This window comes from Chrysemys picta, chromosome 12, assembly GCF_011386835.1.
Source record: "Chrysemys picta bellii isolate R12L10 chromosome 12, ASM1138683v2, whole genome shotgun sequence".
Classification (NCBI taxonomy): Eukaryota; Metazoa; Chordata; order Testudines; family Emydidae; genus Chrysemys; species Chrysemys picta.
The window spans coordinates 14901297-14915942 of record NC_088802.1 but is presented as its reverse complement, the minus strand read 5'-3'; the positions used below and the strand labels follow the sequence as shown (position 1 = coordinate 14915942).

The 14646-nt window shown below is 48.5% G+C and overlaps 1 protein-coding gene across 2 annotated transcripts in view; it reads left to right on the top strand.

Annotated features, from left to right (window-relative positions):
• Positions 1 to 357: 357 nt before the first annotated feature.
• The window catches only part of LOC101939443 (E3 ubiquitin-protein ligase TRIM39-like), a 36824-nt gene continuing 22535 nt past the window's right edge, over positions 358 to 14646 (top strand). The window contains exons 1-3 of one of the 2 annotated variants that reach the window (XM_065565034.1): positions 358 to 476; positions 874 to 1009; positions 8735 to 8830. In XM_065565034.1, the coding sequence (XP_065421106.1) occupies positions 373 to 476; positions 874 to 1009; positions 8735 to 8830 (336 nt within the window). In that variant the 5' untranslated portion in view covers positions 358 to 372. Of the gene's footprint in view, positions 477 to 873; positions 1010 to 2682; positions 3385 to 8734; positions 8831 to 14646 lie in introns of those variants that run through there. The other variant, XM_065565033.1, reaches the window with a different exon arrangement.

The following is a 14646-nucleotide window of genomic DNA, read 5'->3' as shown; positions in this document are numbered from 1 at the left end:
GCTCTGAAATTCCTGCGGGGATTGTGCTCTCAGTGACTCCCTACATCCCACCAAGGATTTTAGTAGCAGGGCAGGGCGAGGGTTCATTCTCCTTTCTGGTGAACTGTTCAGGAATCAGGAGTTCTGGGAAGATGGGACCAGCCCCGACACCGAACCTTGTCCCAATCTAGAGAGACCCTGACAAGCTGTGACCTGCAGGATACAAGCTGCGACCTGGGGGAAAGAATCCCCTTCTAAAGCTCTGTGATCAATGACTCAGCTATTCCCCCCTGCTCATAATGTCTCGGGCCCCTGGGGCTGGGGGTGGGGGGGTTCATTTGCAAAGCACGTGCACCTGCCCATTGATCCTGACCTGCCTCCTTTCCCCACAGTATGTCAACCTCTGGATCGTGTCCAGGGTGCCCCAGGAGAGAGCCAGGGCCATTAGGAGCAGCACAGCCCTGCTCAGATACACAGTCACCCTCCCTGAGTTTGACGTAAGTGACCTCTGACCCCAGCTTCCTGACTCCAGGCGTAGGAGGGCTGGTTCCAACGGGCTGTAGGATCTGCTGCTGCAGGAGCTGTGGGTTAGGAGTGTTCCTCATGGGGAGGCAGAGTCAGAGCAGGGAATGAGCTTGGCTTGAGTCAAGTTCTTCTTGTCCCGTTTAAGTGTTGTCCCTGGGCCTTTAAGGGGACCATGCTCCAGACCCTGCTTGGCATCCCAAAGCAACTCCTGGCTCCCTTGGCAGCAGAGCAAATGAAGGGTCTATGTCCGGCTTCTCTCCCCCAGCATCTCCTGCAGAGGGGCTAAGGGGAAGGCGCCTTCTGGCCCAGGGGTACAGGGAGCTGACAGGAAAATGCTGATGGAGTCCCCTCTTCTCTCCCTTCCATTAGATCTCAGCAGAGTTCCCTAGGATGGGTCACCACGTGGCACAGCTGGCTCTGTTTGTCAGTGACCCAGACAAGGAGATCAGCCGGCAGGCCAGGGAAGGGACTTACCGGCTCTACCAGCTGCTGCTCCAACAGAGGGGTAAGGAACCCGCTGGGACACGGAACCCAATAGGGGACTGAGAGTGACCATGGATGGATAATGGGACCCCAGACAATTTCTTTCAGACTGACCGCAGCTGGAGGACAAGTCTGTCTCTGCCTCTGTTCTTCTCCACTCCACTGTGCAGCCACTAGTGGGATTGGAAGGACACAGAAACTGCAACCAGAAAGATAAAAGTGCCCACAGCCCGGCTCCATGCGCATTCCCACACCTTGCCCTCTCTGTCTATTGCCCTTTCTATTAACTCTGCTGTTTTAGATAAACGATGGCACTAAATTAGGGGGCTCTTCAGGGATAGCAGATAGAGTTTTAAGGCCTGAGTTCTCAGTGGCACGGGATTACCAACCCCAAACTTTTGAAAATCATGAGTCAGGACCCCCAAAACGATGCAACCACCTTTTATGAGACATAAAAATAAAAATGATAATAAATGTTGAGTTCTTTCGAGTTGCTTTCTGGCTTCTCAGCCCTTTAGGCTGCACTTAGATCACCTTTTTATAGTTTTTCTCTGTAACCAAGAAACTTCCTTTGTTTAGGAAACAAAAGCCAAGAGTCTCACCTCGTCACATGCTTCCAGGAGCTGGGGCTTTAACAAACACACCAAATATCAGGCAAAACTATGCTCTGAAGTGTCCCTAGCCTCTGTTTGCCAGAAGCTGGGAATGGGTAACAGGGGATGGATCACTTGATGATTGCCTGTTCTGTTCATTCTCTCTGAAACACCTGGCATTGGCCACTGTCAGAAGACAGGATACTGGTCTAGATGGACTATCGGTCTGACCCAGTCTGGCCATTCTTATGTTCATGAGACTCATTATAAAATCATGAATGTTGGCAACACGTTTGACACTGCGTCTCCTTTACACTGAGGCAGAGCTACCTTAGCGTATGTCAGAATCAGGCTTTGAAACATTGATTCCAGCTTAGCCAAGTTTTTGGCCTGTGAATTGAATATCCCTAGACTCGGAAGGATGAGATTTTATTGGTAGATGTCAGTAACTGTTGATTTCACTGTACACAAACAAACCATGGAAAAATATTTCCATTGATAAGTGAAAATTTCAAATAGGCACAGTAAGAAAAACGTTGCGTGAGAACTTACTAGAGTTTGATTTAAGGAGATTTACTTAGTATATTTGGACATGTGATGCTGACAATTTGTGTTTTAACAGTTACACTTTTAAACTTTTTGAATCTCCGTGTCTACTGTCATAAACTAATTATTGTCTGACTAAAATATTGTCTGAATGCCCCCCCAATTTCCCACAACTGTGCACAATAATATTGATAAAAACTGAAACTTTGAAAGTTTAAATAGATAAATACAAAAAAATCTTACAAATAAATATTAATCTTATCTGTGAAAAATTACATATTAAATCGAATGAATTCTGCCAAGCCTAAATATCACTCTTTAGACAAGTATCGGGGGTAGCCGTGTTAGTCTGTATCTACAAAAACAACAAGGAGTCTGTTGGCACCTTAAAGACTAACAGATTTATTTGGGCATAAGCTTTCGTGAGTAAAAACCTCACTTCTTCGGATGCATAGCTCTATGCATCCGAAGAAGTGAGGTTTTTACTCACGAAAGCTTATGCCCAAATAAATCTGTTAGTCTTTAAGGTGCCACCAGACTCTTTAGACACGCAGTTCTGTCAGCTCATCAGGACAAGGGGAAGCTGATGTCCATGTGAATCCCCAGTGACCCCCCACACCAGCAGAGGGGGCTGATTGCAGGATCAGAGCCTTATTGGGACATTTCTCACCAAAGCCTCCAGGGCTGGAACATTAGGGGTGATCTGTCTCCAGCTCAGCAAACAGCCTGAGTCAGTTCCAGGAAGGGAAACACCCAATTGCTGCTGCTGCTGCTGCAGGTGGGGCATATTTCTGAGCTCAGAAAAGTGAGACTAACCCAGTTACACTGTCCAGAGGGAGCCATGGCCACAGACAACCCCGTGGAAAGTCTCCGGAAGGAAGCTACATGCCCCATCTGTCTGGAGTATTTTAAGGACCTGGTGATTATAGACTGTGGGCACAATTTCTGCCGAGTCTGCATCGCCCAGTGCTGGGAGGGATCGAATACAGACGTCTCCTGCCCTCAGTGCAGAGAAACTGTGCAACAGGGAAACCTCAGGCCGAACAGGCAGCTGGCAAATGTTGTGGAAATAGCCAAACGGCTGAGTTTACAGGCAGCAAAGGGAGCAGGAGAGGAGAGGGTGTGTGGGGAACACCAGGAGACTCTGAAACTGTTCTGTGAAGAGGATCAAAGTTCTGTCTGTTTGGTTTGCCATCTGTCCCGGGATCACAGAGATCACAGGGTGGTTCCCATAAAGGAGGCTGCCCAGGAGTACAAGGTAGGGAATTGCTGTCAAGTTTAATGGGTAATAACTTTGGATTTTAATTACAGGCTGATTTCACAGAAATTTGCCTGTCACAGGTGTGAGGCATCATTCAGCTCTGTAAGCCTTCATTGTATGGGAGATGCTATAACAAAATTAATGATCTGGCAGTGTGGAGACAGAATCAGGATATCAAGTCTTAAAAGATATCTGCTGTGGGAAACTTTTCTCTGAGATTCTGAATGTTTTTCAAACCAGCTTCCACTGCTGAAATAAGGGGACTTTTTACACAATGGCCGGTGTTAACAATCAGTGAGGTTTAAATCACAAGAGCAGCAGGCCAGTCTATGGGAGTGGGTTACCTTCAGACTGGAGAACTGATCATTTAAATATCAACGCCGTTAATTATTTTGTTCCCCACGTGAGAGCGGAGCGGGAGAATTACAGCTCGGCACCGTTTATTGCCAGGGACGCCTCCTTCCAGTGCCACATGCGGGTGATGTTTTCCCCTGTTATTTTCCCCCCAGTAAAGAAGGACCAGGCCCAGAGAGCTCAGCAGAGCCCAGAGGTATATTCTAGCCCCATGAGGGAAGTCTGGCCCCAGGAGCCCCTTGGAGCCAATTAGCAACTCCATCCTGTTTTGAACAATGCACAATTTGAACAGATCCTGGTGTCTCCTTTTGGTGACTCACATGGGTGGGGCTTATTTTGTGGGTGGAGCTTCAAAGAATCCAGCAATATTTGTTCCCACCCCCCCCTTCTGATCCCTGCTCATTTATGAAGCTGTTTCGCTGGATGCAAATGCTGCTTTTCCGTCTCCTGTCTCACACTAGCCCCTGCTGGCTCCTCCCTCCCTCCCTGCTTCCCTGCAGCACCGCAGGGGTGTCAGTCGAGCAGCACCCAGGCGCCAGGAGCTCTCAGCAACAGCCTGGGACCTTGGGCAGAGAGGAGGACAGAACTCGAGGGCTCAGAGAAAAGAGAGAGTGAAATGGGGAGATCTCAGGAGGGGCTCTCGGGGGCTGCCAGGGGTGTTGCACAGAGCCAGGCTGACGGGGCAGGAGCACATTGCTGTGCTGTGTGAATGAATCACACGCTGTCAAAGGGGAAGAGAGCCCTGGGTTATTACAGCTCTGGAGCAGTTATAATTATGGGTGGCACATTCCCCCAGACCGAGTGTGTTCCCTGTTCCTCACTGACCTCCAGCCACATCACAGCTTCACTCTGTAGTGGCGTAGCCAGGTTCTAACATCGGGGGAACGAACACATAAAAAAAGTCGCCACCCGACATATCAAATTACTAATTACATACTTTTAAATTCGTTATGTATATTTATTTGTACTTAAAATAAAAACACAAGAATGATCCAAGCACGGAAGGGTTTGCACAGCCGGTATTTCACAGGAGAACTTCAGATTATTCTTAGATATACTTTAGATTCCAGAAAGTAAATCACAGAATACAGTCGTTTGTAATTGTCACTCCTCGCCCCCGGAGCAGAGCGGTGTCTCGGCTGTGGCAGAGTCATTCCCCGGGCTGCCATGGCTCACAGAGAAAAAATGCCGGTGAAGAGAGACCACGAGCAAAGAAAAAAATCCCCTCCTCCCCCCCTTTTTCTTCCTTCTCCACCTCTTCCATTGGCACCAGCTGGGCTTTAGAGCCACCAGGAGCTCTGCCCACCAGATTGTGGCTTTTGTGCTGTTCTGTCGAGGTCTCCTTGGATGTCCTGATGTGAGAAAACTGAAAGCTTGGAAGCCGTGTTAACTTCCAAGTGACAGGTGCCTATTGTAGTGCTGCACGCTTGGTTTCCAGCCGATGGTTCCCTTATTTCTTGGTGTTGCATTGGTGCAGCTCATCTAAACTAGTAATGTTCACCTGTAGTTGCTTACATCGTGGCACATCAGTGCAAACCCCCCTCCAGTGTAGACAAGGGCTTAGGAGGATGGAAAAAGGAGCCACCTATGGAATAATTTCCTACTGTCAAAATAGTAAGCAAGCCACAGAAGAAGAAAATGGCTTTACTTCTGCTAATATCTGCTCTTTCCATTGGAATGCAGGTATATTTCTGTAAAGCAGTGGAGACAGGAATCTAGTACATGCCCTGGGAAATCACAGGCCACTCTTTAAACTGGAATACAAACTTACATGTAGTAATGGGCTCCTGTGTAGTAGATGGAGGAACTGGTAAATAAATAAATAAAAAGCCAAAATTAAATACTTTACAAAAAAAAAAACATTTCAATAAACTTTGAGTTAATGGCAAAAATAAAGTAGAATTACATCTGACATGTGCTATTGTAATCAGCTAGATCACTTGCTGCTGTGGGGAAAACATTGTGAAGGAGTCTGGAAGGGCAAAAGTACCACAAGTTTCCTCTTCATTTCTTGCCGTTTAATTCCCCCTTGCAAAAGAACCAGAGGTCAACTCCAAACCCTGCAGAGCACATAGGATTTTATGGACACATCAATTCAGCTTAAGATAAAATTATTAAATCTGGTAGGGAAGGTACCATGGATACTATATGCAGGGCCATACACAGCTGTGTTCACACCATTATTTGTTGGGGGACAAGAAAAGAGTTAAAAAATCTGAAATGGAGTTGCTCCAAGAATAATTTTCTTTTTAAGAGAAAAGAAAGCCAGATTAAGAAATATTGCATTTGCTTCTGCAGATATCTGCTATGTCCATGAGAATACAGGTGTGTATGTATACAAATGGAAGTGAGAATTCAAGAAATCCACTGTGAATTTAAGGGCTACCCTTCAATAGGCATGTAAACATGGATCACGTATTGAAAAGAATATTCCGTAACATAAGAATACAAGAACGGCTGTACTGAGTCAGACCAAAGGTCCATCTAGCCCAGTATCCTGTCTACCGACAGTGGCCAATGCCAGGTGCCCCAGAGGGAGTGAACCTAACAGGTAATGATCAAGTGATCTCTCTCCTGTCATCCATCTCCACCCTCTGACAAACAGAGTCTAGGAACACCATTCCTTATCCATCGTGGGTAATAGCCATTAATGGACTTAACCTCCATGAATTTATCCAGTTCTCTTTTAAACGCTGTTATAGTCCTAGCCTTCACAACCTCCTCAGGTAAGGAGTTCCACAAGTTGACTGTGCGCTGTGTGAAGAAGAATTTCCTTTTATTTGTTTTAAACCCGCTGCCTATTAATTTCATTTTGTGGCCCCTAGTTCTTGTATTATGGGAATAAGTAAATAACTTTTCCTTATCTACTTTCTCTACATCACTCATAATTTTATATACCTCTATCATATCCCCCCTTAGTCTCCTCTTTTCCAAGCTGAAAAGTCCTAGTCTCTTTAATCTCTCCTCATATGGGACCCTCTCCAAACCCCTAATCGCCGTATTCAAGATGTGGGCGTGCCATATATTTATGTAAGGGCAATAATATATTCTCCGTCTTATTCTCTATCCCCTTTTTAATGATTCCTAACATCCTGTTTGCTTTTTTGACCGCCTCTGCACACGGCGTGGACATCTTCAGAGAACTATCCACAATGACTCCAAGATCTTTTTCCTGATTTGTTGTAACTAAATTAGCCCCCATCATATTGTATGGATAGTTGGGGTTATTTTTTCCAATGTGCATTACTTTACATTTATCCACATTAAATTTCATTTGCCATTTTGTTGCCCAATCACTTAATTTTGTGAGATCTTTTTGAAGTTCTTCACAGTCTGCTTTGGACTTAACTATCTTGAGCAGTTTAGTATCATCTGCAAACTTTGCCACCTTACTTTTTACCCCTTTCTCCAGATCATTTATGAATAAGTTGAATAGGATCGGTCCTAGGACTGACCCTTGGGAAACACCACTAGTTACCCCTCTCCATTCTGAGAATTTACCATTAATTCCTACCCTTTGTTCCCTGTCTTTTAACCAGTTCAGTCCATGAAAGGACCTTCCCTTTTATCCCATGACAACTTAATTTACGTAAGAGCCTTTGGTGAGGGACCTTGTCAAAGGCTTTCTGGAAATCTAAGGACACCATGTCCACTGGATCCCCCTTGTCCAAGAGTAAGGCAAGAGTGAGAAAAGACTTACTAGTTGTACTGGTCTCTTGTGTGGTAACTATAGCTGGCAATAGAAAAAGAAGACAACAAAATTAAAATAGCATCCCTGAAAGAGAGAGAGAGAGAGAGAGAGAGAAAATATATACCAAGCTACAAATGTAACTAAGTATTTGATACCTGTTGGGGTCTCCGCTAGATCACAAAAATACCCATAGTTGGTTTGTGAGCGATCAATAACATTCGCCTGTATATATCTGGTGACCTGCAGTGACTCTAAGCCTTTGAATTATTAATCACACCTGAAATAATTGTTTTCTTTGTTTTATGTTTTTATACTGCTATAGCTGTGCACAGCACTTTATAAAGTTAAAAAAGATAAGTGACGAATTTCCTCTGGACTGAAAAAAATTATTTAAAACATTATTAAAAAAATTATTTAAACAGGACTGGGGCCGGCCGGCCGGGATGTAAAGGGCTCAGGGCTCCCCGCAGCAGCGGGAGCTCCGGGCTCTTTAAATCCCGGCCCCAGCCCAGCTGCCAGAGCTGCGAAGGGGGGGGATTTAAAGGGCTCAGGGCTGCTGCTCTTCAGCCCCCCCTTCCCCCGCCACCCTGGGGGGCTGTGCTGCTGTTCCTTCCCCTCCCGGCAGAGCCCACCCCTGCCTGGGCAGCGTGCACCAAGCGAGGCTCGGCTTAGCGAGCTGGGCAGCTGCGGGCGGGGGGGAGCCAGGAAACCAGCCGACGCCGCCTGAAACGAGCAAGCGGGGCTGGGGATGGGGGAGGGCATGCAAAACCTGGCTCCGGCCCCTTTTAGAAAATGTGCTCAGGGGGGGAGCAGCCGCGCCCCCTGCTCCCCCCCAGCTATGCTCATGTTTACAGTTAATGGGACTGTGCTGGCTCAGGTGCTCAGCTGCTGCCAGAGGGAGGCCACATGGGAGCCTGGACAGACGAGAGCACAGTGGGGTCTTGTTCCTGGCCTGGGTCTGGGCACAGGGCAGCGAGGTGCTGTCCCAACCTCTTCACTCTCACTGGCAGGAGGGATCATTCAGAACCTTCCCAGCTGTTTCCCCTCTGGCCTGTGCTCGGTGATGGGAAACTTTAGCTCAAACACAGGCTCTGAGAAGCCCTGAGTGTCTGCAGGAAGCAGAGCCCCTGCTCTGAGACTGGCGTCTCTGCTCCCATGAGGCCTTTGGGGCCGGCAGAGCCGAGTCTGCTGCTCGCTTCCAGGGTATTTACTGCTGGTGTATGAAATGCCAATATGGACAGTACTGTCCACCCATCGGACAGGCAGACTAATGGCTGTTTATCGCACACGATGCCCCTGCAGGTGAAACTCCAGGGAGCCCTGGGCCCTCTGAGGAAGGAGCTGGAAGAGGCCCTGGCTCTGACGTCTAAAGAGGAGGAGAAAACCACAGAGTGGCAGGTGGGTGTCTGGGTTTATTCCTCCCTGAGCCCTTCCCCCTGCAGCTCCCAGGAATGACGGGGCCGTAAAGCTCCAGGATGAGGTTATGAACCTGCTCGGTTATTTGCTCCGTTGCACAGGCTTGGTGCTGGCCATGGGCAGCGCATGCCTCCGGCATTTGGGAGGCCGGATATGAGTGCCGGTGTAGCCCCACAAAATGCTCTGCTCCCGTTTTGCTATTTTGGGTGTACTGAGCATGCTCAGTCCAACTGAGCATGCTCAGTAACCTTCGTTGTAGCCACTGCCCTCTCTCTGCCCTCTCTCTGCCCTTACTTCTGCTAACGATTTGCTCCCTCCTCTTTGGGGGGGTTTAAAAGTATTAAGGGGGCAAATCGCAGCGGGGGGCTGTCAGGGTCTGAGCAGGGGGCAGAATTTTACTGGCCTGGGGGGTTCAAGCTACTGTAGCTAGCGGCAGAAGAGGGGCTGAAGGGCAAAAATCGGTGGTGGGGGGTGAGAGCCGGGGTTAAGCGGGGGAGGGGTGACACTGCCAGACCCCGTGCGGGTACAAAACCCCCGTTTAGGGAGGGGGAGGGGGGGAACAGTGACCCCGTGGGATGAGCCACACACTGTGCTCGCTAATCTAGGGGTGTGGGGGGGGGCAGAGGCTGTTTTTGTTGTTCTCACAGGGACGCTGCATGTCAGCCTCGGAGCAGGGGGCGGGTTCCTGGGGCTGGGGTCTTAAAGGCACAGGCCTCCAATTCCTAGCCTGTCAAAGATTAATCAACGCAGCTCCTCTCTATCCTATACAAGTGTTGCAGGGCCAGGGCCGCCCAGACGGGGGGGGCCAAGTGGGGCAATTTTCTGCAGGGGCCCCCACGAATATGTCGGAGGCTGCCCCCGCCTCCGTCTTCCCCCGGTGTCTCAGCGTGCCGCGTCCGGGAGCGGCCCTGGCGCACTGCAGCGCGGTGGCTCCAACGCGGTCCGGGGCCGCTCCTGGTCGCAGCACACTGAGGCTCCAGGAGAGGGGGTAAGCGCCATGGTAAGGTGTGGGCCCCCCCCCCTGACCCCATCCTAACCATCACCATCACCCAGCAACAGCCCATTATGTAATTGCAAATGTATACATCCCATTAAAGCATTGAATGTTTTTAAATAATGTATTTCGTGTATTTTCAAATTATTACAAATTAATTTTTGAATGTATGTCACTGGTTATTTTTTACATTTCAAAATACATGTTACTATAGTATTGCAACTGTTTTTATGGAAGGGGCCCCCAAAATTGCTTTGACCCAGGCCCCCTGAATCCTCTGGGCAGCCCTGTACACGGCTACGTTACTGATCCAGCCAGGAGACTGAATGCGGTGAAATATTGTACAGACACCCCCTCCCTCCAACTCTGCCTCTCACATTTTGAATATGTAAAAGTGTCTTCTATCAGTTTCTATGCCTATATGAAATCACTGCAGTTCATTTCTCTTATATAACGTGCTGAGTTGCTAACTCCCTCCCAGAGCCCACATGTCTGCACCCCCTCCTGTACCCCAATCCCATGCCCCAGGTCAGAGCCTGCACCCCTCACTCAAACTACCCAAACTACCTATAGCCTGCAACCCTCCTGCACCCCAACTCCATCCCAGAGCCTGCACCCCAAAAAGGGATGGATTAACTTTTTGTGGGCCTGGTGCTAAACATATTTGTGGTCCCCCAGGGGGGAAATGGGGACATGGGGCATGGGGGGCAGAGTCCTCAGAGCGACGGGCTGGCCGGGGGCAATGGGAGATGGGTCATGGCACGGCAGGAACAATCCTGCTCCACCTAGCCCAGTACAATGGCACTGTTTACAAACCGGGAGCTGCCAGACGCACACTGGCCATCCCGGCCCTGTGCTCCCATCATGCTTCTTCCCCTTCGGGGCGGGCCCATGACCCCAAGGGTGATACCAGAGTGGCCCCTTTGGTCGATCTGCTTCCTCCTGGCTAATGTGACAAATTGATCTATTGTACGATTGAGGCGCGCTGTTTCACGTATTTGTGTGTGAGTCCGTGAAAAGGGAGGTAAGCTTTGGGGGTACGGAGCATGCCCCTGAGCCCAAGGTGAGACCAGAGTGGCCCCTTTCATCGATCTGCTTCCTCCTGGCTAGCATGCCCCTGAGCCCAAGGTCATACCAGAGTGGCCCCTTCCATTTTTTCCACTGGCTTCCGCCTTCCTTATTTCCAATGACTTGTCTGCTCATGCACCTGTCACTGGTCCATGGGGTTGCGAATTAGGAGGGATGGGGTTTGTGGTCAAAAACACTCACGGTCTGCTTCCTCCTGGCTAATGTGCCAAATTGATCTCTATTGGTCAATTGAGGCGCACTGTTTCACGTTTTTGTGTGTGAATACGTGAAAAGACCCCCACAAACCCCCATGCCCAGTGCCCTCCCACAGACCACTCTGAACCCCCCCAGATCCTCTCACTGCCCAGTGCCCCCTAGCTGTAGACCCCCCACAGACCTCCGACAACTGCACAGTGCCCTGCCCCTCCCCGCCCAGAGCCCCCCTGCAGATTCCCTCACTGCCCAGTGCCCCCCACCGCCCCACTGCCACAACTGCACAGTGCCCCACCCAGACCCCTGCACACTTCCCAGTGCCCCAACACACACAGATCTTCCCACCCCTCACTGCACAGCACCCCCCCAGACCCACCTACTCTCCCACACCCTAACCCCCAGCCACAATACCCGGCCCTGATGGGAGGTGACTGTGTCTGCCAGGCTGAGCCGGCAGCGCAGCCACAGCTTGTCCTGGGGCAGGATAACTCCGGCCCTTGGGGGTGCAATCAGCCAGGCTGGCAGTCACGACTGGAACACAGGTATGGAGGGGTATGCGCTGTTTAGGAAAGACCGGGACAAAGGTAAAGGTGGGGGGGGGGCATTGTATGTCAATAGTGAAATAAGCTGTAAAGAAATAATAGTCGATGGAATAGATAACACAGAGTCCGTCTGGGCAATACTCACACTGGGTAAAAGGACTACTAGAGCCTCTCCGGGGATAGTGCTTGGGGTGTGCTATAGACCGCCGGGATCGACCCAGGATATGGATAAGGAACTATTTAATGTGTTTAGAGAAGTAAATACTAATAGAAACTGTATAATTATGGGGGACTTTAACTTCCCGGATATAGATTGGGGAACAAACGCTAGTAGCAATAATAGGGCTCAGATGTTCCTAGATGTGCTTGCTGATCAATTCCTTCATCAAGTGGTAGCTGAACCCACGAGGGGGGGGGGCATTTTAGATTTGATTCTGGTAAGTAGTGAGGACCTCGTTGAGGAAGTGGTAGTAGGGGACAATTTGGGCTCCAGTGATCATGAGCTAATTCGGTTTAAACTAAATGGAAGGAGTAACAGAATTAAGTCAAAGACTAGGGTTTATAATTTTTAAAAGGCCAATTTTAACAAATTAAGGGGACTGGTAAGGGAAGTGGATTGGGCAAACATATTAATGGATCTAAAGGCAGAAGAAGCCTGGGATTACTTCAAGTTAAAGATGCATGAGCTGTCAGAGGCCTGTATCCCAAAAAAGGGAAAAAGATTACTAAGCAAGAGATTTAGACTGAGCTGGATGAGCGACCGACTCAAAGGGGCGATTAGGAAAAAACAGAAAGCGTACAAAGACTGGAAGAGGGGAGTGATCAGCAAGGAAACTTACCTTAGTGAAGTCAGAGAATGTAGACATAGAGTGAGAAAGGCCAAAGGCCGTGTAGAGTTGGACCTAGCGAGGGGAATTAAAAGCAATAGTAAGAGGTTTTACAGCCATATAAATAGGAAGAAAGCAAAGAAAGAAGAAGTGGAACCACTGAAGACTATTGCCAGGGAGGATATTAAAGATAATCTAGGCATGGCGCAATATCGCAATGAATATTTTGCATTGGTGTTTAATGAGGCCAATGAAGGTATTAGGGTTACTAGCACCATTACAGAGGGGCATTCAGGATGGGGGATTACCGTATCCGAGGTAGAAACAAAACTCGAACACCTTAATGGGGCTAAGTCGGGAGGACCGGACGATCTTCATCCGAGAATATTCAAGTAATTGGCGCGGGAAATAGCAGGCCCATTAGCGATAATATTTAATGAATCTGTAAACTCGGGGGTGGTCCCGTTAGACTGGAGAATCGCTAATGTGGTTCCTATTTTCAAGAAAGGGAAAAAAAGTGATCCGGGTAACTATAGGCCTGTTAGTTTAACATCTGTAGTGTGCAAGGTGCTAGAGAAAATTCTGAAAGAGAAACTAGTTGAGGACCTGGAGGTTAATGGCAATTGTGATAAATTACAACATGGTTTTACGAAGGGCAGATCGTGCCAAACGAATCTGATCTCCTTCTTTGAGAAAGTAACGGACTTATTAGATAAGGGAAATGCGGTGGACCTAATATACCTGGATTTCAGTAAAGCGTTTGATACTGTACCCCATGAGGAATTATTGGTTAAACTGAAAAACATGGTGATTGATATGAAAATCCAGAGGTGGATAAGGAATTGGTTAATGGGGAGACTGCAGCGGGTCGTATTGAAGGGTGAACTGTCAGGTTGGAGGGAGGTTACTAGTGGAGTGCCTCAAGGTTCAGTTTTGGGACCCATTTTATTCAATCTACTTATAACTGACCTCGGAACCGATTGCAGGGGTGGGCTGATAAAGTTTGCGGATGATACGAAGGTGGGAGGCGTTGTAAATTCGGAGGAGGATAGGGATATTCTGCAGGGAGACATGAATGAGCTTGTGAATTGGAGTGTCAGAAATAAGATGAAATTTAATAGTGAAAAGTGTAAGGTGATGCATTTGGGGATGACTAACAACAATTTTAGTTACAAGATGGGGACGCATTGGTTAGAAGTAACGGAAGAGGAGAAGGACCTAGGGGTCCTTGTAGACCACCCCCAGGCAGCGACAGCCCTTTTGCACCAACCATCACCATCACCCAGTGAGAGCCCATTATGTAACTGCAAATGTCTACATCCCATTAAAGCATTTAATGTTTTCAAATGTTGGATTTAGTGTATTTTCAAATTATTATAAATTAATTTTTGAATGTATTTCACTGGTTATTTTTTACATTTCCAAATACATGTTACTAGAGTATTGCAACTTTTTTTTAATGGAAGTGGCCCCCAAAATTGCTTTGTATATGATGCAAATTGGAAGAGTAAAGTAAAAAAAATCCCTTTTCACGGATTCACACAAAAAAAGTGAAACAGCATGCCTCAATCATGCAATAGATCAATTTGGCACATTAGCCAGGAGGAAGCAGACGGTGAGTGTTTTCAACCACAAACCCCATCCCTCCAGTTTCGCAACCATCCTCCCAGAGGAAGCAGATCGGGAGTGTTTTCCACCACAACCCCATCCCTCCCGTTTTGCAACCATCCCCCCCAGAGGAAGCAGACCGGGAGTGTTTTCCACCACAACCCCATCCCTCCCGTTTTGCAACCATCCCCCCCAGAGGAAGCAGACCGGGAGTGTTTTCCACCACAACCCCATCCCTCCCGTTTTGCAACCATCCCCCCAGAGGAAGCAGACCGGGAGTGTTTTCCACCACAACCCCATCCCTCCCGTTTTGCAACCATCCCCCAGAGGAAGCAGACCGGGAGTGTTTTCCACCACAACCCCATCACTCCCGTTTCGCAACCATCCCCCAGAGGAAGCAGACCGGGAGTGTTTTCCACCACAACCCCATCCCTCCCGTTTTGCAACCATCCCTGGACCAGTGACAGGTGCATGAGCAGCCCAGTCATTGGAATTAAGCAAGGAGAAGCCAGTGGAAAAAATGAAAAGGGGCCACTGTGGTCTCAC